Source organism: Pyrus communis, chromosome 10 (genome assembly GCF_041283825.1).
Source record: "Pyrus communis isolate YQ-2024b chromosome 10, ASM4128382v1, whole genome shotgun sequence".
Taxonomy (NCBI): Eukaryota; Viridiplantae; Streptophyta; class Magnoliopsida; order Rosales; family Rosaceae; genus Pyrus; species Pyrus communis.
In genome coordinates this window covers 23,266,424-23,294,095 of record NC_142574.1, presented here as the reverse complement: position 1 = coordinate 23,294,095, position 27,672 = coordinate 23,266,424, and the positions used below count along the sequence as shown (strand labels likewise).

The window sequence follows — 27,672 nt, the reverse complement described above, 5'->3', positions numbered from 1 at the left end:
CACTTACTTCATTATTGAAATTGGGTTCTATTTGGAATGATCATTGATATTAACTACTAATTAAATACAACATGAAAGCAGATGGAGATATAAGATGGCATAATTAGAAGCACCAAAACAAGAAACTGATATGGATCCTTTCTGAAACTAAAGAACAAAAAATAATAAAAAACAAAACCGGTTTTGGCCATCAGTCATTATTTGGAAAATGCGTTCACTAAACCTCAGGAAATCTCTTGAGACTTACAGATAGGACACTACTGGCTATATCACATTATTGTGGATGAGAAAAATACCGTACTGCATTTTTTGAAAAATATTTGTGACTGCTGTATGAGCACTCCTAGGGTTCCTAGTTAGCTTTTATGTGTCAATAAAAATTGCAAACCTTCCCCATTTGTTGCATTATAATAATATTCCGGCGACTACTGCTGATAACTGAAGCTCATCAGTGCTCGTCAGTCATGATCTTGATCAAAACTCCATGACATATTGCTCATTTGCATGTCTAATCAACACATGGAATTATAAGACTCTCCGTAGCTTCCGTACATGTCATTTAGTACTTCTGGAATCATGAAATTTTCGTTAGCCCCGAAAGAGTTAGGGTTCTTGTTTTCGGAATATACTGGTGTCATTGATTCATTAATCACACTTTGTGGCATCAATGTGTTTGAATTTTCCGACTGAAGCCAACCTTGGAAATTATTGCTGGAATAGCCTTTAGCTGCTTGTTCCTTGACTGAAGCTAGTTGTGCTTCTAAACTAATAATCTGCAGTCAACATATAAGATTAATCATCATGATCTGTTGAAATTAATGAATTAGAAGCTAAATTAGAGAACATGTGAAATTAATGAATTAGAAGCTAAATTAGAGAACATAAGTCCAATGATTAACTAGTAAATTAATTAAAGTAACCTGTTGTTGGAGAGAAAAAATATGGGAAACACAGCCATAAATAGGATCTTGAACCCTAGCTTGAGCTTCATATAAGATCGTAAGCGCGGCTCTGCATCGGTCACTGGAGGAGAGTTGAGCAAGCAATTTTGACACATTGCTTGCCCCGAAGACCTTATGGATGGTTGCGAAGTGGGTAGCACCTTGTTCATGGCAGAAGTAAGGTGCAAAAACGCAACCCCTAATGCATTTCCTTCTCAAGAACTTGCAGGCACCACAAGGAGAACCAGAACCTGTCATACTAATTGGTACGTTTTAAGAGAGTTTAATTAATCTGGTTTATGATTAAATTAAAATGTGTTTAACTCTTAGTTTCTGCTATGTGCATAGCATCACTCCTCCAGGCTTATAAATACTGTCAGAGCTTAGATCAGAGTTTGAGTGGGGGCAGTGTTAAATATATTATAGTGAATACTTAATTAGAATAGGTTTCCTTTATGGGCTACAGCACTTCACTATTATTCTTTCTATCCCAGTGGTCTCTTACCAGTCAATACTAAATTTTCATGCTCTCAAAATTCAAATAAGAAACTAAGATTCCTTAAAACGACAAATTAAAGAACTTATGATCAGCTTTCACAAACCAAATCCATGGTATCTTCATTTGTAATTTTTCTTCAATGATATGTAATATTAAGTGGTATATATATAAGAAATGAATGATTGAAGTTGGAAATAAAAGATTTAATGAAAATCAAATTTAATGGCTAAAACACTTGTAGCACTGAGCTGCTAACAAGCAGTAATCGAATATAACTATATTGCCAAATAAGTATATCATAGGCAAAAGTGTAACTATGTACATTCACTAGAACAAACGTGATGAGGCTTAAGCTGCTACAATAGGCAGATGTGCTTTTAAAATATACATAACAGTACTCATGAAAATTACAAGGCCATTTTGAGTGTTTTTTCCTTTTATTAACAGATAAAACTCTCAAAATATACGTAGACAATTTTGGTTGATAATTGTTTAGTACTTTTGACTTCTTTTAATACTGACCAAATAAGATGTATGAAACCAATTTTATGGCAGAAATTTGAAAATTATATAACGTAAGTGACAGGCCAAAAGGCATAAACTATATATTACACTGCATGAACTAGAAAAGCTGGCAATAGATGTGGGATTCCATTGAACAATTGATAAATCGTCACACATTTCATCCTTCTACCATGAACCAGCTGATCATCCCCATGTTACTCCTGCTTCACAATGATAAGCAGCTAACACAAAATAACATTTAAAAAGTAGGGTGTAAATAAATTACGTTTTATATAGTACTTAATTATAGGATAATAATGTTAGTCTGACGTATTATATTGGTAAACTGTGTCTTAAAACATGACGTATATACTAGTTTACTAATCTTAAATATTAACAGTTTTACAACATAACATATCAATAGAGAATATTTGTCCATCTAATTGATTATCTTTACATTAATAATTCTTGTATGTGTGACAACTCAATCTGCCCCAACTATAGACAGAGGCTGAAGAGTTCAAATACGAGAGAGAGAGAGAGAGAGAGAGAGAGAGAGAGAGAGAGAGAGAGAGAGAGAGAGAGAGAGAGAGAGAGAGAGAGAGAGAGAGAGAGAACATTTTGGAGCCCTTGATTTGTTATTGAATTCCACTTGTTAGTTTAGTTTATGGAACCAGGCAAGAGTCCTTGAGTTTTTAAATAGGAGCAACGGACAGATTACTGACTAAATAATGCACAATCGCATTAGACCCACAGTGGTCGATTAATGAAGGATTATACACTGTTAATCTGTACTTTTGGGGCTAATAATACTCATCAAGTACAGATAATCAAAGTTTAGAGGAGGTAATAAAGGTTTAGAAAAAGAAGAATATATTCTACAAATGAATGAAACAAAAGATAGTGACACTGGAATAGAAACACTTCAGGAGGTCAGAGGAAGAGGGACAACCTTTCCTTTCTAGCATTTCAGGTCGCGACTTGTCGAGACTCATTAACTCATCTTAAGCACCGATGTTCAGACATTTGCACAACTAATGGTGCACTAACTGAGGTCCCACACCCCAACTAATCTATTGGAAATCATAAGTTAAGCTAGTTCTTTCATTTATGCAGCAAGAATTAAATTGTTACTTAATTATTACTCAGGTTGATGAAATTGAAGATTTTTTGTTTATTTATAGTCCCAAAGTTTGTCTAAAATGCGAAGCTAATGGGTTTAAACAATTATGTATAAAAGGGCAATTTTTCATATTACAAGTTTGTTTTTTTTTTTTTTTTTCGGTCGAATTTATAAATTACAAGTTGGAACTACACAGTTGAGCTTATATGAGCGAAGCTAATTGGTTTAAACAATTATGTATGAAAGGGCAATTTATATATTAGAAGTTTTTTTTAGGTCTAATTTATAAACTACAGGTTGGAACTACACAGTTGAGCTTATATGAACAAAGGGGGTTATTGAGCTGGTAGATATAAACCAGATTGGCTACCATAATCTCACAATAAAGAATGCTCCGGAGCCATGTGTAATTGTTGGCCACTTAAAACATGGAAAGGGAGGAATGGTCTTGGGAACAACAAGATATTCTAAGTAACTAATTAATGGAGTTATTAGATTAATAACATTTAATAGAAGGTTGTTCGACATATACATACAGGGCTCTGGCAAAACTTTAACTTTCTCCAAAACTTGTAGCAGATTTATCCTTACTATTCATTAAAATAGCTCAATTGTTGTTACATAACTTGCAAACTTATTCACATGGACTATGTCCTTAATTGTTAGAGAAAAGTTAACCTTAATTGCTAGAGAAAATTAACAAATGCTTCAAGGTAATCTAAAGTTTCTTAAGTCAATATTTAATAATTATTATACCAAAAGAAAGCATCATAAACTCTTTTGTCTAACATAATATGTTTTTGCTCTATAAAAAAAAATATAATTAAAGGATGCTATTAGATGAAAACCTTTTTGTACCTTAAAGATCGTTTCAAAATATTTTTCTTTAATTATGAGGAAGAAAATTTTTTTGAGCAAAATGCAAGTTAGTATCCTAGTGAATAGGGTGTTGGATTTTCACCATGCATTTCAGGTTGGAAATTCCGTCATCTCTTAAATTATTATAATAGTTTCAAACCCTTTCCTCTCTCCTTAATAATAATAATTATATTATTTTAAAAATGCAAGTCAATAAAGCCACAAAACTTTGTGGTTTGGTTATTTGAGTTTTGGATTATGGGTTTAGATAGGAGATAGGGAGAAGGCAAAAGATTATGAGTAAGGTTTATAGGATAAGGAAAAGAATTCTTGTTCTTCTATTTGCGCAAAAAATTGTCCACCTACTCATAATTTAGATGAAAGATGATAATTAAGTAATTGGTGATTATATGCACATTTCATTTCTTACTTCTCCACAAACAAATCCATGACTTCTTTTGTATGAATTCCTCCATGTCACTGTGAATAATTAATTCAATAGTTTCTTTTCCTATTTTATCTTATTATCTTGTTATAGGGCAACTTTATTTTTTTTATTTTTGTTTGAAAAACTTGCTTATTTTTTGGCTGTATATAAGATGTGAGAAAATGATGATGACAATTGTCCGATTGACCAGTCAAATCCGACACCAAGTAGCATACGGGGCCAAATGCACGTGTGTGGATGATTGCTTCAGTTTTCTTTGCTCCATTTTCTTGTCCATCTAGAAGTAGAAGTAGAAGACTAACACAACTTCACCTCACCATCGGTATGTCACCTACGTTCCTAAAGAATCCAACATGTTGTGATCCAAAACATAAGAAGATAATCAAGTTGTAATTAAAAATGAAACGTTAATTAATTAAATTTAAGCCCGCAATCATAATGAAAATTAACCTAACAACGTTGATGACAATGACAAAATACTTTCCTATTGGAGCAATGTATCCCTTCAGTATCTATTCTATACCCACCATTTGACTTATTAAGTAATGAATAAGAGAGTGAGAGATCGGGAACATATCCCGTTACATGAAAGGTTTTCTTGTGTTCTTGAGAGATCGATTATGACTCGAGCAAACAAATGTTCATTTTCAAAAGGCTAGAGGCAATCAAACAGCATAATATTTCTGATCGTGTAGTTTACGTTACATCTTGTCCTGTTGGCCATCTTACATGCCTTAATTTGCTTACAGCTCTACTTATATATATATAAAAAATAAAACAAAATAAAAAATAAAAAGATAGAAAATCATGTAGTTTGAATAGAAGGCAATTGTTCAAAGTCCAAACCCTAATATCAGGGGTGATATATTGGATCATATGGTCTTCTAGTAAGAATAATGAGGACAAATATAATAGGATGTAACTTCTCTTAGGGTTAATGAATAATAGCTTAATTAGTGTTAATGAAGGTTTTGTTTTTTGTTTATGATAGACCGTGACTTTTTTTTTTTCTCTTCACACAAAGCCAAGATAGTGAGACAAACTAGAAGAAGCTAATAGACTGTAAGAAGCTGAACGGAAATTACAATTAACATGGAGTTTTAAAGTTACCTTCTATAGAATGCTGTTTTTTCATGACCCTTTGAACTTTGAATTGCGTATAATCCACCAATATGCAATACCCCATTGCATTGCACCTGGCTTTCTCCCAATCTGGTCGGATGTGCCACCTATGATCACCATGGGAACATTCTTGATTTCTTGATCAATATTTTCACTTCTTTACCCCCCCGCTATATATTTATTAAAATCACCACCTTTGGGTTGTCAGAACCACTTTGTAATGTCATTCAATGATCATAACCGCTAGTTATAATATTATATTTTTGTAGAAAATAAAAAAAGTCAATAATTATTTAACCGTTTAATCATGATCAGGAGCATTTCACTTCTTACGTCGTGTTGTTGTGATGCTATTATTATATGATCGAATGCTTTCCGATTTCATTGTTTTTGTACTGAAGGTTCTTAAATGAAATCTTGAAAAACACCTGCAATTCCTTTGGGTGAATAGTAGAAAAGGACTCCTGTTAAGAAGGGGATTAGTTATTAACAACCTTGAGAAGCAAAGCAAACCCTAATATATCACACCCTTTGGGGTTTTTTGTCATATTATTTTTCATGGGGGTAGAAGTGCTTTTTAGCTTTACCTAGGGTAGGATCCTAAATAAGTAAATATATAGCTCTATCTGCCTAGCCCTAGCAGACTAGGTATGGCTATTTTTAATATAACCTAATCTTTCATGGCAGGTAAATGGTGAGAAACCCGATTATTACTTACCCAAGAACTTACAAGAATTGAGATTACCGGATTTCGATCCTCCTAACCAAATAATGTGGACCGTTGGATGAAAATTCAACGGTTATAAACAGAAGGTTCTTTTTAAAATTATAATAATTATAATCGTTGGATTTTAATCCAACGATCTACACTTCTTGATCATAAAGATCCTCTCCTTGGGCTCAAGAGAGGATCCAAATCCTAGATTACCTTCTAAGTTGGAGTTCATTATCTGGGATTAGACTATGTCACAAAACATCAAAACCAAAAGGAAGTAAAGACAAAATATCATACTGTGAAGATAAGAAGTTGGAAAAAGGCCACCACCACCGGTAAAAGCAGAAAAAGGGTTACTCATGCCAGCTAGTCTGCAATCAACTTAGCAGTTCTAAAATTGGAAAAATGTTCAAGCAGTAAGTAAAACAAGTCAATGGGATAAGACTTATCCGCACTTTGGATACGCCAGTAAACACGATAGACGTGTTTTCCCGTTCTCACATGGCATCGGATTATTAATTAGGAGTGTCATGAACTCACAGTGAATAAAACTTACATACAATCCAAATATGCCATTAAACGCGATGACATGTGTTTTCAAGTTCCACTTGGCATCGGGTTATTAGTTCGGAAAGTCACGGACTCACGGTGAGAGACGTATGAAGGTCTCTCTCCAATAGCAAAGAGAAACTTATCTACAACTAGGACATTATTGTTGAAAAAATAAAAAATAAAAAAATAAAAAAAAATAAAACCCAGCAACCATTGTCATATGGAGAAAGTTGAAACACATGACAATACTGTGTTGGGATGGCATACTCCACAGTTGCGTCCTAGTTGTAAGTTCTTTCTCCCAATGGGTTTGCCTATTGTACAGTCCAGTTTTTGGCAACCATTCCCAACCGATAAGCATATGACAGTAACAGATCATCACTCTGTACATAAATTGCTAAATTCTATTAGAACATTGCCAATTACAGTAACGTATGAGCTACATTTTTACAGAGCTAAATTCAGATCAGATTGTTTTGATCATTTAAAAAAATTTGTTTTCATCATCGGAGGTGGGAAAACCCTTGAGCACATCTCTTAACGCATGGTAATGGCTTACACACTTGTGGTCTGTTATTATGTTGCTCGAAAGCACAATCCTCTGAAAATGCTCACCCGGATACCTCTTCCAAAGCGTAAAATACTCCCTTCTTCTGCCGTTGCTGCTGCCAGCATGTGCGTCCACATTCCTCTTTAGGTAGTAAACGGTACCTGGTACAAATAACTCCTCAGGCACTTTACAGGCAGCTCCTCCACTTTTAATAGCAACAGTGTTATCTGTTACTTCTCTGTCATTTAAAGGGACCCCGGGAGAAGTAGGCGTTTTCTTTATGATGGGACCACCTGTGCAGACACCACAAGATAATTTGGTGAAGGGAAGATCATATGGTGTCAAGCATGTTAAAGCTTAAATTAATCATTAACGATTAATGAGGTATAGCGACCCATCTGTTGAGATTTGATGCTTCCCCAACAAAACAAACACCATCAAGCAGAGAAGAATGAAAATCATACATGCGACATAGCCAACAATTATAAATTGATGGTGCGAAAAATGCAGCCAGAGATTATTTTGAAGTTTCAAATTCACAATGCCCAACATTTGCAGCGTAAATATTCATCAATCACAGTACATATATATAGCATTTTGGTAATAAACATGTCACGACACAGCAAGGAATAAAGATATAGTTGACTGAACTTATATACAGTAGCATTGACACTTTAGGCACAGAGCAGGGTGGGATTACCAGAAGAACTTTTACTGCTCCCAAACTTTGCATAATCAGAAAGCTTCCGAGCAACATCTTGCACCAAAGACACAACCTGCTTTGCATTTGTAACCAAATCACTTCTCCAGTCTTCCTTCTCAATCACTCTTCCTGCAAAACATAACGCAGAAACAAATAAGTATGAACTATGATATTTTGATAAAGCCTTCACAGTTAACATCAAATTGTCACTGGTGCAAAAAAACTATGGTCACAAAAGAAGAAACTTTTCCGTTTTCCATGAATTGATGAATGATGCTTTCAAGTTAACATAAATATGTCAACTTTTCATCCCTTTTGGTGCTTTAAAATTATTCATGGTCAAATTCTTTTGCTTTTCCACAATAATCCAAGCAAGAGAAATAGACACGAACTAAAAGAGGTGCAAACTAATTTTAATTCCAAGCAGTGGAACAGGCAGCATAGACCTTACCAAAAGAAGTGCACAGCCAGTTTTTTTCTAGCAAAAGAATTGAAAGGCTTATATCCATAGAATCACAAAAAAAAAATCCATAGATTTCCAAATTACCACGCAGCATTAATCCCAAAATGCAAGTTCAAGGTCCCGATCGAATTCTTGAAACTTAGAAATTTCTGAGAATAGACGGTGCAGGCAAATTACAAGGAAAGCAGAAAGTATCAATTGCAAGCAACAGATTTACAAAAACTAGTTCAACATCTTCTTTGAGTTCTTAATCATTTGGTATATGAAGCAATTTAGTCTCAATTCAAACGACCAGTGTGCTTTATTTTTTCTCAACCTATTTTGAAAAAGAGTGCCAGGACTGTGAAGAAGCACATTCATTTACTCACCAATCGGTTTGAAGAATTTCACTCCTCAACCTCGGTAGAGATGCTGGACTTAGCCTAGGTATAATATCATCCTGCATAAAAAGATGTCTTTAAGTTTGTAAGAATTTAAGAAGGGAAAAATAACAAATAAAACCATAGAAAATTAACTGCAACGAGTAGATATAATTAGATTGAAAGTGCTTCTTCTAACTAGAGAATAATTGACTGCACCTTCCCACCTGCATCACAACAGTTGTTACATAACTGGAGCAGCTTTCAGCAAGTTCGCTGGAGAAACAAGGTGGCGTTGCATATCCCATGGCAGAGACAATCTTTGGATTGAACCCCAGCTCCTTAGCTGACTTTTTGCAGAGCATTATTGCAAGTAAAGCAGCTGTAGCACCTCCGAGCGAATGACCAACTAGCCTTAACTTAAATCCCTGTTAATGAATTGGGCTCAACTACAACCAACAATGACAAAAAATCTGGTCGGGAGAAAAAAAACACAAAATCCTCGAACAAGATTACACCACTCAAAAAAACAATAACAAAGAAAAGTGAGGGTAAAAAGATTCACCACCTCATATTTCTCTAAGCACTTCCTTATATTTCCCATCCTGTGACTAAGAAACCAGCGAGCAGCTTCTGTAGTGCAAAAGTGGGTTGAATAACCCTCAAATGTGACTTCACCATCGCTAGAAGAAACAACATCAGTTATAAGGTCATATACAGTATGAGTACCACGGATTCCTAAAATCACAAGTTTTTTACAAGGATCTATCCCTATATAATATCCAGGTCCCATGACACTGGAATCTTTGACAAATTTCAAGACATTGCTTTCACGAAGCATGGTGTTCCTTGCAAGAGCTGCATTATCACCTTATAAGAACCTTTTGCTAACTCAGAGTGGTAGATGAGATCTTGCACCTAAAACACAAAACAAATGGCAAATAACTAATGACAACCACATTTTCACCACAATCATACTTGCCACAAAATATTATGTGTTTGTACAAACTAATTGCAGAAGCAAGAAACATTTTCAGAATTAAAAAGATCATGTAATTCGTATTACCATGGAATCTGAGGAGACCTGGACACCATTAACAGCCTCAAACGGATTTACAGAAGCTTGACGAAGATAAATGAGAAACAAACCAACGGTGAGATCATTCAAACTCCAATCCTCAATTCCTATCTTACTGCGTTGGATGCTTGCAATGATCTCCGAGACTGATCGATTGGTGGGTGGGGTTTTGTTTCCCACTTCATTTCCTGCAACTTTCGAAACTGAACAATCTTCACTCACAACTCCAACTGCAACTTCCAAATTAAACAATTTCCTCCAAAACCAATGACCACCCAAGTTCCAAATGACAAATTTTAATTCTTTTCAACCAAGCCAAACCACAACTTCCAAACTACATTTTTTTTCTTTTCATGCACAGCTAATATTGCAAGTTCCAAATTACACAAAATCATTCAAGACCAATGACTACCCAGTTGCCCCAACATGACAAGTTTTTATCTTTTTTAACAAAAGTGATACTCTAAACTACTCTAATTTACACGAAAGGGATTCGAACTGGGGTACCTGCAGGGGTTGGCAGAGCCCATCTGCACAATTGAAGAGCTGGCTCGAGAACTTTGGGGAGCCAAGCAAGCTCCAACCTTTTCCTCTTGCTATCGACTAAATCTTCATCCTCACTCGAAGAGCTGCTAATGCCACCAGCAGCTTGCTGAGGACCAACAGCTTTCGGCTTTTTCGGTGCGTCCGATTCTCCTCCTTTTTCTGCTTTCGAGTGCTGCGATTTAAACAGATTCACGTAGCTGTATACAAACCGCCGGTAAAATTCCTCCCTCTTCACAAAGCTTTGCGTAAAATCTACTCATTTCGTGACCCAAAACAAAACAAAACAAAACGAAAAATTCATTCTTGCAGATTGAAAAGAAATGAAGAACCGAGCAACAGTGATTTTGGGCTAAAAGTGCTTACGCAAGCTGTCGAAGAGCTGCTTGGAGAAATGCTTGGCCAATTCCATAACTGAGAGAAAAAGAGAGAGAGAGCGAGACGGCTCGGAGATTTAAATCAGTTGGCAATGGCGGTGGGGTGGCCGCCGAGGCACAATGTACGGAAGCAGAAGATCGAGTGGTTATTTCATATTGGCTTTTTAGCCGGATATAACATTTGCATAACACATAACTTTGATTTTTGAGATTTAAAATTAATAGAAATAGTTTTTGAGATTGTTCATAATCCATCATTTTGATCATTCCTTTAAAAACTCTTTGGATAATTTTCAAAATTTCGTAACTCAATCGTTTCTTAACCAAAATCCGACCCATAATATATCAAAACGAAGATAGAAAAGTGTAGAACAAGATTATACCTATTTGAAAGCTAATGGTTGGCAAATACCCTGAAAGATGACTCGTCCAATGGGAAAACTAGAAAAATCACGTGGAAATTAGGTAAATTTTAAATATTCATAACTTCTTCAATACTCAATGAAATTGAGTGATTAAAAAACGAAAAGCATACTTCTCGATGAGACGAAGAGAATGGTACATTTATCGATGGCTAGTTCACTGTGGTTTGGCAGGAAAATGGCTCAAAAGTGGCTAACTCGAGACCAAGACAGCCACTTTCGAGCCAATCACTAGCGAGTTTTTCAGTTTTTCCGAGGACCAATCACCTTTCAGGCTATTTTCTGGCCATCTCCAGCAACCATTGGGCTTCCATATAGGTATAATCTTGTTCTACATTTTCCTATCTTCATTTTGATATATTATGGGTTGAATTTGGTTAAGAAATGATTAAGTTACGAAGCTTTGAAAATTGCCCAAAGAGTTTTTAACAGAATGACTAAAATGATAGATGGTGGACAATTTCAAGGATCATTTCTATTAATTTTCAATGACAATGACCAAAGTTAAGTGTTATGCAAATCTTAGAAACCATTTTGGCTAAAAAACTTTTCATATTTGTACTCGATGGTATGGACAAAGTTACTCTCACATCTATTTGGATACCAAAAGTAATTGTACTTAACTTTCAAAAAGATTTTGTTTAAATTATTTGAATTTGTATAATTTCTTTATCTTCCATATCCAATTTACTCTCTTATTTTGTTTAAATTATTTGAATTTGTATAATTTCTTTATCTTCTATATCCAATTTACTCTCTTATTTTTAATTAAACTGTTAATATCTATTTAAAATCAAATTTATTGTCTAAACTAGTCTCACAGACTCAATTCAATATGTAAATTTATCGTTATACTTATTTAGAAAATAAAAACCCAACATCAATATTCATGAATGTTCTGCAACTCATTCAATCTTAATTTTGTTGATTGAAATAAGAGAGTAGTCAAATGAATGATATTAATTCTTCTACACAGAAGTTCAATATTCATTAAGTTATTGTACTTCGTCAAAACCATTTCAAAATAATCAAGTGCCACTTATGAAATCTTGAGGATTACCGGTGCTACAAACCCTTTAAACCAAAGTTATTATCCATCTTATGCATATTCCATATATCTACATACATATGTAAACTACATATTAATAGAACCCTCATTGTCAACCAAAAGAGGATGAAAATACTATTTAGTCATATATCACAACAAAAATGTTAAGGGCAATAACGTAGTTTCACAAATTTTTTTTTTTTTTTTTTTTTTTGTTTAAGCATCACATATAGGTAATTTTAACATCTCTAATTAAAAATAAATAAATAAACTTCTCTCCCCACTCCCACGGTCTCTATCTCTCTCTTCCTCTCTCTTTTAATTAAAAAAAAATAAAAAAATACACACACTTTGTGTGGGCATATACTGGTATGCATAAAAAAAAACCAACTTAAACAAACAAAATTAGAACTTTTTGTGTGTGCATTTTTTGATATTTTTTAATTTAATTTTTTTGTTTATTTTATCTTGTATTTGATGGTAATTATGCAATAGGATAAAAAAAAATCATATTTAAAACTTAAGTTGAGTATAGAATAAGGTTATATATGTTCAAATAAAATTTCCCCATATTTTTCTACAGTTCTTGCATTTGAGTTCCACCACCGCCACTTCATCCTCAGCCTTCGGCCTTCAATGACTCGTCATAACCTACGAAGTCAATACTACAATTATCATGCCAGTTGGCAGTTAGTACTACGATCTAGTGTCATTCATCTTCAATTGTACATGAGAGGTCTTAGGTTCGATTCTCGTCAAAGACGAATTTGAACCAAATTATTGCTAGCCCATTGTGAGGTTTAACCTACTCTATTACCCTCTTCTTGTAAATAATATCGTTTGTTAAAAAAAAATAAAAAATAAAAAACTAAAATTACCACAAAATCTAAAAGAATTTCAACAAATCCCTATGGTGACAAAAACAAGAAATCAAAGGCTAACCCACCTCACAAAATTAAAATCTGGAAAGAGCAAAAGCCCATACGGCACGGTGAGAAAGAGCACGAGTCGTTTTTTTTACGGGTAAATGAATGCGGGTTGAGCTGGATTGAGAAAACGGGTCAAGCCCATATAGAGACTCGAGACTTCTGCCAGATGCTGCCCTAAAGGCCCAAGCTTTGAATACCCAATCATTAGGGCTTCTGTTGCATCACAATTTCACACTCTGGGATAGCAGTGGCGGGGGCCGCTCTGCTGCTGAAAACTGAAAAGCCCTATTCTCTCTTCCTGCTTAAACCCTAGATATCTCCATTTTCTGTAGTTTTCTTTTTTCTCCTGGTGCTGGTGAAAAACCCTAATCTTTGTTTCTGCTTAGAACCCTAGAAATCTTTTTTTGTGTGTAGTTTTTTATTTGAAATTGTGTGTGGGGGCAGATTTGAGATGAGGAATAGGTTCGTATCCCTATTGGCTTGAACGCCTTGATGATGGCGAAACTATGTACAACTACAAAACCCTAAATTTTCTATTTCATTTGTTCATCTTTTTTGTGGTTTTTTTTTGCCTTTCAAACTTCAGTTTTTGTAGGGTTTTTTTTTCTTTTTTTTTTTTTAATTTTAATTTCAGCATATTTTTAGAAGCAACTGAAGGGAAATTTGAGGAATCGAGAATGAGGTGATGATTTGAACTTTGTGTTACCTATTGGTTTGATTTGCCGCAATGATGGCATCTATGTATTAGCTGTATCTGATCATTCTCACTCCTTCCAACTCCTCTAAGAAATTAGATACCCAAATAAAACTAAATCAATTATTTAATGAGAAATTATTATGAATTTTTTTTATTTAAAAATAAAGTGCAACATAAAAAATAAAAAAATGATTTGGATACAACTAATTCTTTTTTTTTATAATAAAAATGTAAACCGTTTTTCTTGAAGGCTCTGTAATTTGATTAATTCAATTGGTTGTGGATGGGACCAGGATAGAGTTGAATTGAATTAAGATAAGGGTTTTACGATCTTATGAGATGTGACTCAAGAATAATATGGCCCAACATCTTTACTTAATTTATCAAAAGTTGGTTGTCTTTTATAATTATAGTTGCCAACATCTTTACTTAATTTATCAAAAGTTGGTTGTCTTTTATAATTATAGTTTGCGTCTAAATCGTATGCCAATGTGAATCATTTGGTTGTTGTGGGGCTAATTGCAAGTGGGGGTTTAAGAACAAGTGTTATGGGTCCTTTTCATTGGTAGGTGTGAAATCTTCAACTGAAAAAATGTTCTGAGGTTGCCGAGCGGTCATGGATATGTTAGGAATTTTTATATTCTAATCGTTCATCGTATATTATACAGTCAGTTTTTGTCAGATATTATTTGTGTTTAATTTTAAATAAAAAAGTCAAATAATTTATAACCGTATAATGCACGATAAATGGCTAAAAATTTGGATCATGATGGGATTCAAACCCGTTGTCTTGGCATTGATTTGGCTAAGAGTATCAACATTTGGTAGAAAAGTTTACAATCCGAGGGATGAAAAGTGGATAAAAGAAAGGAGGGAGATATACCAAAAGAACGTACTAGGAAAGTCATACAAACTGAAAACAGAAAACACTAACAATTTTCCATTCAATAGTTTTCGTTCATTGTTTTTTAGAGGAAATTGTAGCAATGGTTCCTCAACTTTAATCTAATTGGAGTAATGGTCTCTCAACTAAAAATTCATAACCATTGGTACTTTAACTCATCAAAACATGCATTTATAGTCCATTTTGTCGAATTCGTTAGAACTTCTATCCAAATGAGTCACGTGCTATGCACGTGAGGCTAAATCATGGGGCAAATAAGTCAAAATGAGTCATCTTGAAAGGACCCTTGCTAGCAATGGTCGCTCAACTTCGATGAGTTAAGAGACCAATGATCATGGATTTTTAGTTGAGAGACCATTACTTCAATTGAATTAAAGTTTAGAGACTATTACTACAATTTTCTCTTATTCCTTATTTCTGTCCCTCATTGTTTAAATCAAAACCAAAGATTTACACATTGCACAATTCAAATCAAAACCAAACAAGTTCTCAGAATCCAAACATGCTAATAATTTTCCCACAACTGAATAAGATCATGTCTCCATACGAGTGAGAAATCCGAAGAAACCATTGTCTGTAAATCAAAATCTTCAAATGCAATGTGCAATTTCTAGCATTGTTGCATTCATAATTTTCAAATCATGAAAAACATATACAAAACTTCGCATATCACCCTCAAATCCGATAGCATGCAACAAATACAACAATGTGATATACATGCTTTTGCACACATAAAAACAAAATTCATAAAACAAGCGTTACTGAACAAAACCCATAAAACAAAATCAACAACAAAGAAAACAATACAAACACATGATACTCCAGATGATCATATGACAATTGGAGCAAATTACGATTAAAAAATGGGTTATTTAAGAGTGATAAAATTACATAAATGCCTTGGGAACATAGGGCATTGACAACAAAGTCAATGACATGCTTACAACGGACCATGACGATAATCGAAGCTCCATGTTTGCCCAACTGAACTAAAATCTCGTGCTCGATTCCTAATGCTCCTCCCGTCAACAAAGCCACCTTTCCCTTCAGTGTCTCCTCCTTGAATGGCGACTTCATTGCTCTCTCTCTCTCTCTCTCCTTTGTTTGTCTCTCTTTGTTGATCGAAGTTGCTAACTTTTCTGGGAGGGGAAAGACAGTAAAGCCTAATTGGGATTTCTAGGAGGGGAAAGACGACAAACTAGAGAAGGGTGAAGCGAGGAAGAAGAAGGATAAGGTAGGGGCGAAAGGGATCAAAGATGGTCTTAGCAATCTACTTGATTTCGAGGGCCTCACTAAGACTGACTAGGAATGCGTTTAGTCGAGGCGAGTCCCTCCTAGTTTCAGTAAAGTTAGTCTGTATAGGTAACAAACACGGAACTACAATAATGCTTAGTTCGTTATAGTCTAGTGAAAGCTAGTACGACAAACAAACACATCTTTAATCTCTTCCTACCCCCAATCTCGAAATATTTTTTTATGAAATTTCAAGTTTACCCTTATATATGTAAAGAGAGAAAGCAAAAAGTGTGAAATTTTCAAAATACCTGGAATGCCCCTCTATTTATTAATGTTTAAATAAGGCAATTTAACTAAAAAGAAAAAATTGTTAAAGTACAAAATAAAACTACCTTACTTACAGAAGGGAGTATTTACTGACATATCTATTTTTATTTTATTCAAAATATAAAAGAGAAAATAATTATGCATGTCGCAAGAGGCTAATATACAATAAAATGAAAGAATATAACAACAAAGTTAATTTCAATCCAGTCTCACACCACACCCACCCGCTTTCTAGTGGCTATACCTAGGGGTGGAAAAAAATATTGATATCCCGAATTAAACCGAAAACATCCATAAACCGAACCGAAACTTCCCAAACCAAAAATCCCGAACTATTCGATACTTGAAATCGAACCAACCCCGATAAGTTTGGTATGGGATTGGGGATCTCATATGCCTTCATTTGATAATAACGAACTAAACTGAACCAAAACAAAACATATTTTACAAAATATACTTAATTTTAAATTGGGTTAAGAATTATATAGATCGTTAGATTTGGTTGAGATTTAATCTCAACCGTTCATTCATTACCCTGACTTTCTTGACCTCGCCTGAGTCACCTCACTCTATACAGCCTCACTCTGTCCCTTTCTCTCTCATCTTGACTTGTCTGCTCTGCCAACCCAAAATCGAGCTTTGCTTTACAGCACACTCCAATGGCTTTCTTCACTATCCCCTGTCCTAAGGCGTGCTCCGCCCCCGTTAAATGCCTCGGCTCCTTTGCCAGCCGTTGCACCCGCAACAGCACCTACTCTTTTTCCACAATTGCCTCAATTGCTGCCCCATTCCATCTTTGTAGATTTCTGGCCTTCATGTTTGATTAATTTCCGCATACCCTTTACTTTTTTTAGCTTTGTTTGTATAAATTTTAGGGGTGTGATATCCACACACCCCTTATTAATTTATGTCCTTAGATCTTCTTCAATTCATTCGATCAACGGTTGAAAATCAAAAGGGTGTGTGAGAAGTAAAAAAATGTGTGTGAATAGCACATCCCATATTTTATTGTTTTTTGTGTTTTCATGCTTTTAATTTTGTATTATGCTCAAATGGGAATTGTTTGTATAGGTTGTATGTCTTCATTTCTGAAATTTCTTTAATTTACACGAACCGTACTAAAATTTCAAAAAAAATTTGGGAATTCTGTAATTCAAGAATACCAAAATTTCGGTTCGATTTTAATTTCCGGAATCCCGTCCCAAAAAGGATTGGTTTGGGATTTGAGTTATGCTTTCTGATTTGGAATCCCGATCGGAACCACCCCAAGTTGCACCAACCCTCAACTTTCTCTCTCCTCTCATCCTTCGTTACCTCTCTCACATATCCTCCTTAATGTCTCTCTTCAACTTAGATCACGACAAATGAAGTGAAAATATTTTCTAATTCGTTGCTTACGCAGAGTCGCAAGCAAGAGGGTGGGATGGGATGGGTTTAACTTTATGTGTTTTTATTTTTCCTTTTAATTTTCTTTTTATTGACTCTCATCACAAGCACATAAAGTCTAAATAAAAAATTGAGAGGTGTGTTTCTTTACTTTGCCGTCCAAACAATGAGTTAAACTAAATTTGTCGTCACTAAACAATAAATTATTTTCTGTTTGCCGTCACCAAACAAAGTTTAGAGCTAAATGGAAACCAACAGAGTCGAGTTGTCCATTGGGCAAGACCCCAGATGGCAAGAATCCAAGCAGTTGCGGCAAATGCGGTGCATCCAAGTGAGGATTAATTAACCCTAATACAAAAAAGAAGGTTGAGAATAATATAATCAAACTAATGTATGTGTTCTATATAATATTTGGGGAGTGACTCTATTTTAAAATCTAGGGGTGTCAATTCGGGTTAGCAATTGTGTCCATTTCGAACCGATTCGTGTCGAGATTAGTCAATATAAACGTTAATTGTGTAATTAAAAGCTTAAAACTAGGTCGAGGATGCTAAAAAATATCATTTAAATGACTTATCATTCTAGAAGAAAGAACGTTGAAAACCTAAGTCCCATGTTCCCTTCCATTCCTCATATTTCGTCACACTAATTCGAATTATATATGTTAATTAGCACGTCACGTATAATTCGTGTCAAGCAATTCTTCGGTAGAAAGGATGTTGAAAACCTAATTAGTCTCGTTTTTCCTTCCTCTAATATGACTAAGATCATGCTATAATAATTGTCTCTAGTCTCTACTACTTCAGCCTCATTACCCAAAAAAACCTGGATGTTGTTGACTATCATTGACTAAATGCCAATTCAGCATAGTTTGTTAAGAGTGCCAACTCATCACGAATCCAGATCCCCGTCGGATCCTCTTTATGAGGATCCCAATGATCTGTGAATCATGTCCGTTCATTGTATTTCATGCAGTCAAAAATCATTTTAAATATTTTTATTTAAAATTAAACACAAACAGTACTTGACAAAACGGACCTCACAATGTATGATAAACGGATATGATTCACGGATCCCTAGGATGCTCACCAAAGGGATCCGAAGAAGATCTTGTTGGACTCATCACAGTTAGTTGTAATATGGTGCTACAACTGTTTAGACAGTTAGGATAATTATTTAGCTTGTAAGAAAAGGCACTGCAGCTATATAAGCTGCTACACTATGTAATAATTCTATTAAGTTTTCATACATTCAATACAAAATTACATTTCCCCAGTTTTCTCTCTCCTTCCTCCATAGCTTTCTTGTTTCTTAAGCTTTTTGCAATAGTTAAAGACTACGCTCTCTATATCATTAACACGGTATCATCGCCATGGATTGATCTTTGGTGATATCCACACACCCTTTATTATAACTACACTCCTTAACCTTATATGAATACAGTGAATGAACTCGATCTTCAATTTAAAATATTTAAACTAGTGGATAACACAAAATCTTATGTTATACTTAATGAAAGTATATAAACTCTTAAGTGTTAGTGAATATATTGTTTTGATGGGATACACATTCTACGAAACTAGTTTCAACGATCCAACCGTCAAACATGTTTCTATATACTTCGAGATCGCATACGTCAAAAATTGCAAAAAAAAAACATTCAGAGATCAAGTAACGGGACAAAACTTTTCGACGGTTATAAACGAAAAATCACGATTTAACGGTTATTTTAACTCCATTTTTGATGATTTTTTACAACTACACTGACACACCCCGACCGAGATCAGGGCGTGCTGGCCGTCACCCGAAGGTGACGTAACCATGTGCGCGTGCGGAAGCTAATAAGAAGGTAATATAAAAGTACGAATAATTAAAAACCTAAAAGCATACAAGGTACTAGTGTATGTGAGACACAATTCAGAGCAAGTCTACGACAGTCCAAAAGGAAAAGATACGATGTATGTACACCCGAAGGTGACCCTACAATGGTGAGTGTCTGTCAGAAATGCCGGGACGCCCTCTGGGATAAACCACCGAACTTGCTAGACCACTAGAACCTGGAGGGGCGCAAAAACAAAAGCGTGAGTGGGCAAAAACAAAGCTCTTTGAAAACTCTTTAACAAAATACATTCTAACCCCTCGCCGTAAAACCTGTATACTTCCCAGAAAATGAACATATATACGTATGTATAGATATGTCAATCATGCTCCATGATATGCCATTCATGCTCACAATATGCCATTCATGCTTGAGAATATGACACAACAGAATCTCATAATCAAATGTAAATGCTCAAGCGTAATTCACATCAATCACATATAAACTGGCAGCCGGGAGTCACCTAACGTGACCTGTACGGCTGTAGATAGAGCTCCACGCTCAACTCAACATCTGAATCTGCACACGAGTCGGAACCACCTAACGTGGTCTGTACGACAAGACTGGGTGTAATATATATACGCTCTAGTGCTACGATCACGTGAAGACTATGCGAAGAATCGCGGTCACCTACGAGTCGGAACCACCTAATGTGGTCTGTACGACAAGGCTTGCACCTAACTTGGATCCAAGGCGAGCGTGTGGTGCGGGTGAACATCACGTGAAGGACTATGCCCTGGCCCTGGGCGGGAGCACTAACACCGGGGTGCAGATTATGAGCTCTCTAAGCATTTCAAACTACTAATGCATAATAAACAGGAATGCATAATAACGTGAACACCGCTTACCTGGCACTCACCTGTGCGTCCACAGCAGCAAATACACATTTATATATATATGTATGCCATTACTAATACATGCGATGATGCGTAAACAACATTCATATGATGCATGGCATAAAACAAACTCTTTTTCCATTTAATTTCTGGGAATTAATATGTATATAGGTATATACGGAAAACAAAAGCCCACTCACTGGTAATTAGAAGGGTCGTAGCCCCCCTGCCTCGAATGTGAACGTTCGTCCTCGGGAAACGAATCACCTATACGCAACAAAGTTACGAAAACATTAATTTAAAAGCACCTAAGCAACTTCTCGTAATAACTTCTCATACATTGCTCAAAATGGACAATTGAATATACCAACGTGATCTACACAACCTCAGGATCACACCCATATTTTTAAAATAATTTTTGGACCACGCACGCGCCCCCACGCGCCTGAACAGTCACTGACCCACGCGCCCCCACGCGCAGTCACGTGCACTGCACACTGACGGCGTCAACTGACGCCGTCAGGAATATTCCGTTAACCTGACGGAATATTCCCTAACTGACGCCGTCACTGCCGTTAGGAATATTCCGTTAAACTTAACGGAATATTCCCCTTCCTTCTCCGGCCAGTCGCCGTCGCCGGAAAACTGGGAAAATTTCAAACCTTGTTTTCTCCTTCGTTTTTCAACCATTTTTCACGATTCAAAAGCCAAAATGAAGCTTAGGACTAGTAGAATCACGATAGACTAGTTTCAAGGCCTAAAAATTGCTAGATCATACCTGTTTTCAAGGTCAAAACTCGGCCAACTTTCGAACCTAGCCTTCCCGACGTCCAAACTCGTCCAACGAACTACTCCCAAGCTCCTAGGAACCTCACAAACACCACTACAAGCTTAGAATCTCCTAAAACAAGCTAGATTAATCTTGCATGAACAGTGTTCAAATCGGACCTCGTCGAAACGACGTGAAAACAACGATATCCTTACCTGAAAATGGCACCACTGGACTCCTCTCAGCCTCACGAGCACGGTGGTGGTCTTGGTTTCTTGATTGGTGAAGGTTTGAGTGTGTTTGTGTGTTTGCAGAAGGAAGAAGAAGAAGAACTCGGGGAGAGTGAGAGAGAGACAGGGAAGAGACAGAGAAGAGACAGGGAATGAGGGAATCCTGGGGGAGTGAGACGAGGTGTAGGAGTGTGTGTGTGTGTGTGTGTGTGGTCCTACACACCACACAACACAAAACTACACGTAAAAATAACAACTAGGGGTAAAATCGTAATTTCAGTGTACGTTTTAATAATCCCGGGACGGGATGTTACAACCTACCCACCTTAATAGAATTTCGTCCCGAAATTCAAAACAACTGATTACACCCCTAATGGTCAAAGAACAATCTAGGATATAAATCCCTCATCCTATTTTCCGTCTCCCATGTCGCTTCTTCAACCGAGTGATTCCTCCACAAAACTTTCACCAAATTCACCGTTTTGTTCCTCAGAACCTTCTCTTTCCAATCCAAGATCGTTAACGGTTCCTCGTCATACGTCAAATCTGGATTTATCTCTAACGGTTGAGGAGGTATCACATGCAATGGATCGGCAACATAGTGTCGAAGCATAGACACGTGAAAAACGTTATGCACTTTAGCCAACTCCGGAGGCAACTCCAACCTGTAAGCTACCTCACCAACTCGTTCTGTGACCGTGTACGGTCCAATGTACCTGGGACTCAACTTCCCTTTCTTTCCAAACCGCACAACACCTCTCCACGGTGAAAGCTTCAGAAATACCCAATCTCCGACCTTATACATTCTGTCCGTAGCATGTCTATCTGCTAAACTTTTCTGCCTGTCCTGAGCTGCTTTCAGGTTAAATCTAATTACCTGAACATTTTGAGTAGTCTCCTCGACAATCTCCGGACCTACTAAGACTCTTTCGCCAACCTCTGACCAACACAACGGAGTGCGACAAGATCTACCATACAAGGCTTCAAATGGCGCCATGCCAATGCTCGAATGGAAACTGTTGTTGTAAGCAAATTCCATCAAATCCAACCGCTGGTGCCAAGCATCACTGAACTGTAACACTGATGCTCGCAGCATATCTTCCAAGGTCTGAATAGTTCTCTCGGATTGTCCGTCCGTCTGTGGATGATATGCCGTACTGTAAAGTAGTCTCGTACCCAAAGCTTCCTGAAAAGCTACCCAAAACTTCGATGTGAATCGTGGATCACGATCCGAGACAATACTTACAGGGACACCATGGTACTTTACAACCCTTGAGATAAACAATTCTGCTAACCGGCTCAAAGAATACTTCTCTCTCACTGGAATGAAATGTGCCGACTTAGTGAGCCGATCAACGATCACCCAAATGCCATCAAAGCCATTATGTGTACGCGGCAACTTGTACACAAAATCCATAGTGATATTTTCCCACTTCCACTCTGGAACGGGAAGCGGTTGCGACAATCCAAACGGCTTCTTTCTTTCTGCTTTAACCTGCTGACAAACAGCACAACTGCTCACATACTCAGCTATCTCCCTTTTTATACCCGGCCAATAGTAAAATGGTCGAATGGTATGATACATTTTAGTCGCTCCTGGGTGCATGGCATAAGCCGAGATATGTGCTTCATCGAGAATTTCCTTCTTCAAATCCACATTACTAGGCACGAACATTCTACCCTCTAACATCAACATGCCATCAGAATCACGAACTCTGAGGTCTCGCCTCCTTCCTTGATCTCGAGCTCGAATTAGTTCTTGAGTCTGTTCATCAGCTACTTGAGCTTCAAGCACCCGATCAACTAAGATTGGCCTAACTTGAAAATTAGCAAGTAATGCCACTTCTCGATCTTCTGCTTCTAACCTTACTCCCGTAGCACGCAAGTCCACCAAAAGAGGAATACGACTAGCGTACAATGCATTAATACGGCCATGTGACTTCCTGCTAAGTGCGTCGGCTACTACGTTCGCACGACCTGGGTGATAGTCAATCGTGCAATCGTAATCGCTGAGCAACTCCAACCACCTCCGTTGACGAAGATTAAGTTCCTTCTGGGTGAAGAGATACTGAAGACTCTTGTGATCTGTGAAGATCCTACACTTCTCTCCGTAAAGATAATGTCTCCATAACTTCAACGCAAAGATGATAGCAGCCAACTCCAAATCATGTGTAGGGTAATTCGTCTCATGGGTTTTCAACTGCCGCGAAGCATAAGCAATCACCCTACCATGCTGCATCAATACACATCCCAGACCATTCAAGGAAGCATCGCTATAAACCTCGAAATCACCACTATCGTCTGGAAGTGCCAAAACAGGTGCATTAGTAAGACAATGCTTCAACTGCTGAAAACTTTGCTCACACTTATCATTCCATTCAAACTTAACGTCTTTCCTTGTTAACCTCGTCAGTGGCAAGGCAATTACCGAAAAATCCTTAACGAATCTCCGATAATATCCCGCCAAACCAATGAAACTTCTCACCTCAGTGACGGTTCGTGGTTGCTCCCAACTCTCCACAGCTGCAACCTTTTGAGGATCAACAAGAATACCTTGAGCAGAAATGATGTGCCCCAAAAACGCGACTTGATCTAACCAGAACTGGCACTTGGTAAACTTAGCATACAATTGGTGTTCTCTCAACCTCTTCAACACCAAAGTAAGATGTCGAACATGCTCCGCTTTGGACCTAGAATACACCAGAATATCGTCAATGAAGACAATGACAAATCTATCCAGGTAAGGCTGAAATACCCGGTTCATCAAATCCATAAAAGCTGCTGGTGCATTCGTCAACCCAAATGGCATAACCAGAAACTCGTAATGACCGTAACGAGTCCTGAACGCCGTCTTAGGAACATCATTCCTACTAATCTTCAGCTGATAGTACCCAGACCTCAAGTCTATCTTAGAAAATACACAAGCACCTCTCAGCTGATCAAACAAATCGTCGATACGAGGTAATGGATAACGGTTTTTAATCGTCACCCGATTCAATTGTCTGTAGTCGATACACAGCCTCAAAGTTCCATCTTTCTTTCTCACAAACAACACTGGAGCTCCCCAAGGTGAAGTACTAGGCTGAATGAATCCCTTATCCACTAATTCCTGTAACTGCACTTTCAATTCCCTTAACTCAGCAGGAGCCATACGATAAGGAGTTAAAGAAATAGGATTGGTACCTGGAAGCAACTCAACATTGAACTCCACATCTCGATCTGGGGGTAAACCAGGTAAATCCTCAGGAAAAACATCAGGGAAGTGTCTAACCACTCTCACATCCTCAATTCTGCTAGGAACGGTCTCCTCTAGCACCACATGAGCTAGATACCCCTGACAACCTTTAGACAACATCTTCCTCGCTCGCAAAGCCGATATAACGCCGTGTCTTACCCCACTCTGCTCACCCACAAAAGTAACCTCAGGTAATCCAGGACGGTGAAACGTAACTACTTTCCCGTAACAATCAATGTTGGCACGATAGAAGTGCAACCAATCTGTGCCCAATATCACATCAAAATCGACAATATCTAACGGGATAAGATCAGCGGGCATAACAACACCCTCTACTATCACTGGACATCCTGGGTACATACAATCTACAACACATCTCTCTCCTCTAGGCATAGCGAATTCTAAATCGTACCCTAGAGGTGTGGGGTGAGGTTGCGTCAATTGAGCAAATGTATGAGAAATAACGGAATGTGTAGCTCCACAATCAATTAAGACTCTAGCAAAATAACCAAGAATATTTAACGTACCCATTATCAAGTCCGGGTTGTTCTGAGCATCCTGCAGGGAAATATTGTGAATACGCCCCTGGCCCTGCTGTCGTCCTCCACGACCTCTGCTCGCATGAACACCGCGACCTTGAGCTCCACGCCCCTGACTGGGCTGACCCATCTGTCTCGAAGATCCTGCACTACTAGTGGCATTCTCACTCTGCTGATATTGTCCTCCTTGGTACCACTGAGAACCACCAACTGGAGCTGGAGGATACGGCATGTAGTTGCTGGGATACGAGGGATAACCACCTTGTGAATACGGGTCCTGGGGGTACTGATACGGTCCCGGGGCATAGGGAACAGCATCACCCTGATAATGATAGGCACCACCTCTACCTGCTTGACCATAATTACTCGGACCTTGGATTTGCCGAATCGGTGCAGGTGGCGGCATAAAGGTCTGCTGCGGCTTCTGCTGCTGACCCTGGGGACAATTCACCGCTCTATGTCCCACCTGTCCACACGTGAAACAACCACCGCTGCCACGTCTGCACTCGCCGAAATGTCGGTTATTACATCTATGGCAAAATGGAACTCGGTTTCGGCCACCATCACCTTGTCTCTGGCCTCGAGCACCTCCATAAAACCTACCTCCACGTCCTTGTCCAGAGGCACTGAAACCACCACTAGACGAACTTGAACTTGCACCACCCCTTTTAAAGTTCTGAGTTTGGCGAGGCCCCAACGATGTTTGACCTTTTCCTTTGTCGTCTTTCTTCTGATTGCCGTTTTTCTCTTCGTCACTATCACTTGACATATTCTCTGAGTCCTCAACCCTCAATAGTATTTCATAGAACTCCTGGTAGGACTCACAGTGAGTAGTAGTCACCATAGAACGCCATTTCTTCTTAGTGCCCAAGCGAAAACGACGAAGCATCTCCGCCGGATTACCAGCGACATCAGGATAGTAACGAGACAAATCAGTGAACTTACGATAATACTCGTTAGCCGTCATCTTTCGTTGTTTCAACTCAGTGAATTCCTGTTTCTTACGATCGATATACTCAGGGGGTACAAATCTCCTTTGAAACACGTCCTTGAAAACATTCCAATCGGTTCTCTGAGCTGGAGTCAACATACGAAGTTCTTGCTCCCACCAAGCTGCAGACTCCATCTCCAGAAACCATGACGTTGTCTCGACCCACCTTTCCATAGGAAGGTTCCCCTGGTTATGTAACACACGGAAAGTCTTCTCTATGTGTTCTAACCAACGTTCTGCACCTTCGTGACCCTCGTTACCTTTAAACTTATCCAACTTCAAGTTATACATAGTCTCCAGAGGAGTCCTCTGGGGAGGGCGCATCACTGTTTGAAGGGCTGTAGCAATCACTTCCCCCAACTGAGTAAGATCAGGGAAATTAGGCTCATCTGAGCGACGTGGTTCCCGACGAGGCGGCATAATTCTGACAGAAGACACCAACTATTAGAATACTCACAAAGACACAGGACTGCCAAACCTAGGCTCTGATACCAAGCTGACACACCCCGACCGAGATCAGGGTGTGCTGGCCGTCACCCGAAGGTGACGTAACCATGTGCGCGTGCGGAAGCTAATAAGAAGGTAATATAAAAGTACGAATAATTAAAAACCTAAAAGCATACAAGGTACTAGTGTATGTGAGACACAATTCAGAGCAAGTCTACGACAGTCCAAAAGGAAAAGATACGATGTATGTACACCCGAAGGTGACCCTACAATGGTGAGTGTCTGTCAGAAATGCCGGGACGCCCTCTGGGATAAACCACCGAACTTGCTAGACCACTAGAACCTGGAGGGGCGCAAAAACAAAAGCGTGAGTGGGCAAAAACAAAGCTCTTTGAAAACTCTTTAACAAAATACATTCTAACCCCTCGCCGTAAAACCTGTATACTTCCCAGAAAATGAACATATATACGTATGTATAGATATGTCAATCATGCTCCATGATATGCCATTCATGCTCACAATATGCCATTCATGCTTGAGAATATGACACAACAGAATCTCATAATCAAATGTAAATGCTCAAGCGTAATTCACATCAATCACATATAAACTGGCAGCCGGGAGTCACCTAACGTGACCTGTACGGCTGTAGATAGAGCTCCACGCTCAACTCAACATCTGAATCTGCACACGAGTCGGAACCACCTAACGTGGTCTGTACGACAAGACTGGGTGTAATATATATACGCTCTAGTGCTACGATCACGTGAAGACTATGCGAAGAATCGCGGTCACCTACGAGTCGGAACCACCTAATGTGGTCTGTACGACAAGGCTTGCACCTAACTTGGATCCAAGGCGAGCGTGTGGTGCGGGTGAACATCACGTGAAGGACTATGCCCTGGCCCTGGGCGGGAGCACTAACACCGGGGTGCAGATTATGAGCTCTCTAAGCATTTCAA

At 37.9% G+C, this 27,672-nt stretch overlaps 1 protein-coding gene, 1 non-coding gene and 2 pseudogenes across 3 annotated transcripts; 1 reads left to right on the top strand and 3 right to left on the bottom strand.

Annotated features, from left to right (window-relative positions):
- Window positions 1-458: 458 nt before the first annotated feature.
- Window positions 459-1,199, bottom strand: LOC148693742 (LOB domain-containing protein CRL1-like; annotated as a pseudogene).
- Window positions 1,200-7,127: 5,928 nt separating this feature from the next.
- On the bottom strand, window positions 7,128-10,980 carry LOC137728399 (uncharacterized; annotated as a pseudogene). The gene is made up of 8 exons (XR_015951821.1): window positions 10,825-10,980; window positions 10,423-10,713; window positions 9,904-10,103; window positions 9,406-9,755; window positions 9,065-9,265; window positions 8,833-8,917; window positions 8,013-8,138; window positions 7,128-7,605 (listed from the first exon to the last, which is right to left on the bottom strand). The product of XR_015951821.1 is annotated as an uncharacterized LOC137728399 (transcript).
- A 2,929-nt stretch (window positions 10,981-13,909) lies between these two features.
- LOC137730388 (small nucleolar RNA Z102/R77) lies at window positions 13,910-13,998 on the top strand. The gene has a single exon (XR_011068148.2). It is a non-coding gene; the product is annotated as a small nucleolar RNA Z102/R77 (small nucleolar RNA).
- Window positions 13,999-20,695: 6,697 nt separating this feature from the next.
- On the bottom strand, window positions 20,696-26,683 carry LOC148693741 (uncharacterized). The gene is made up of 2 exons (XM_088678838.1): window positions 25,261-26,683; window positions 20,696-20,766 (listed from the first exon to the last, which is right to left on the bottom strand). Exons 1-2 carry the CDS (start codon window positions 26,681-26,683, stop codon window positions 20,696-20,698), a joined length of 1,494 nt encoding a protein of 497 aa, XP_088534964.1.
- Window positions 26,684-27,672: the final 989 nt, after the last annotated feature.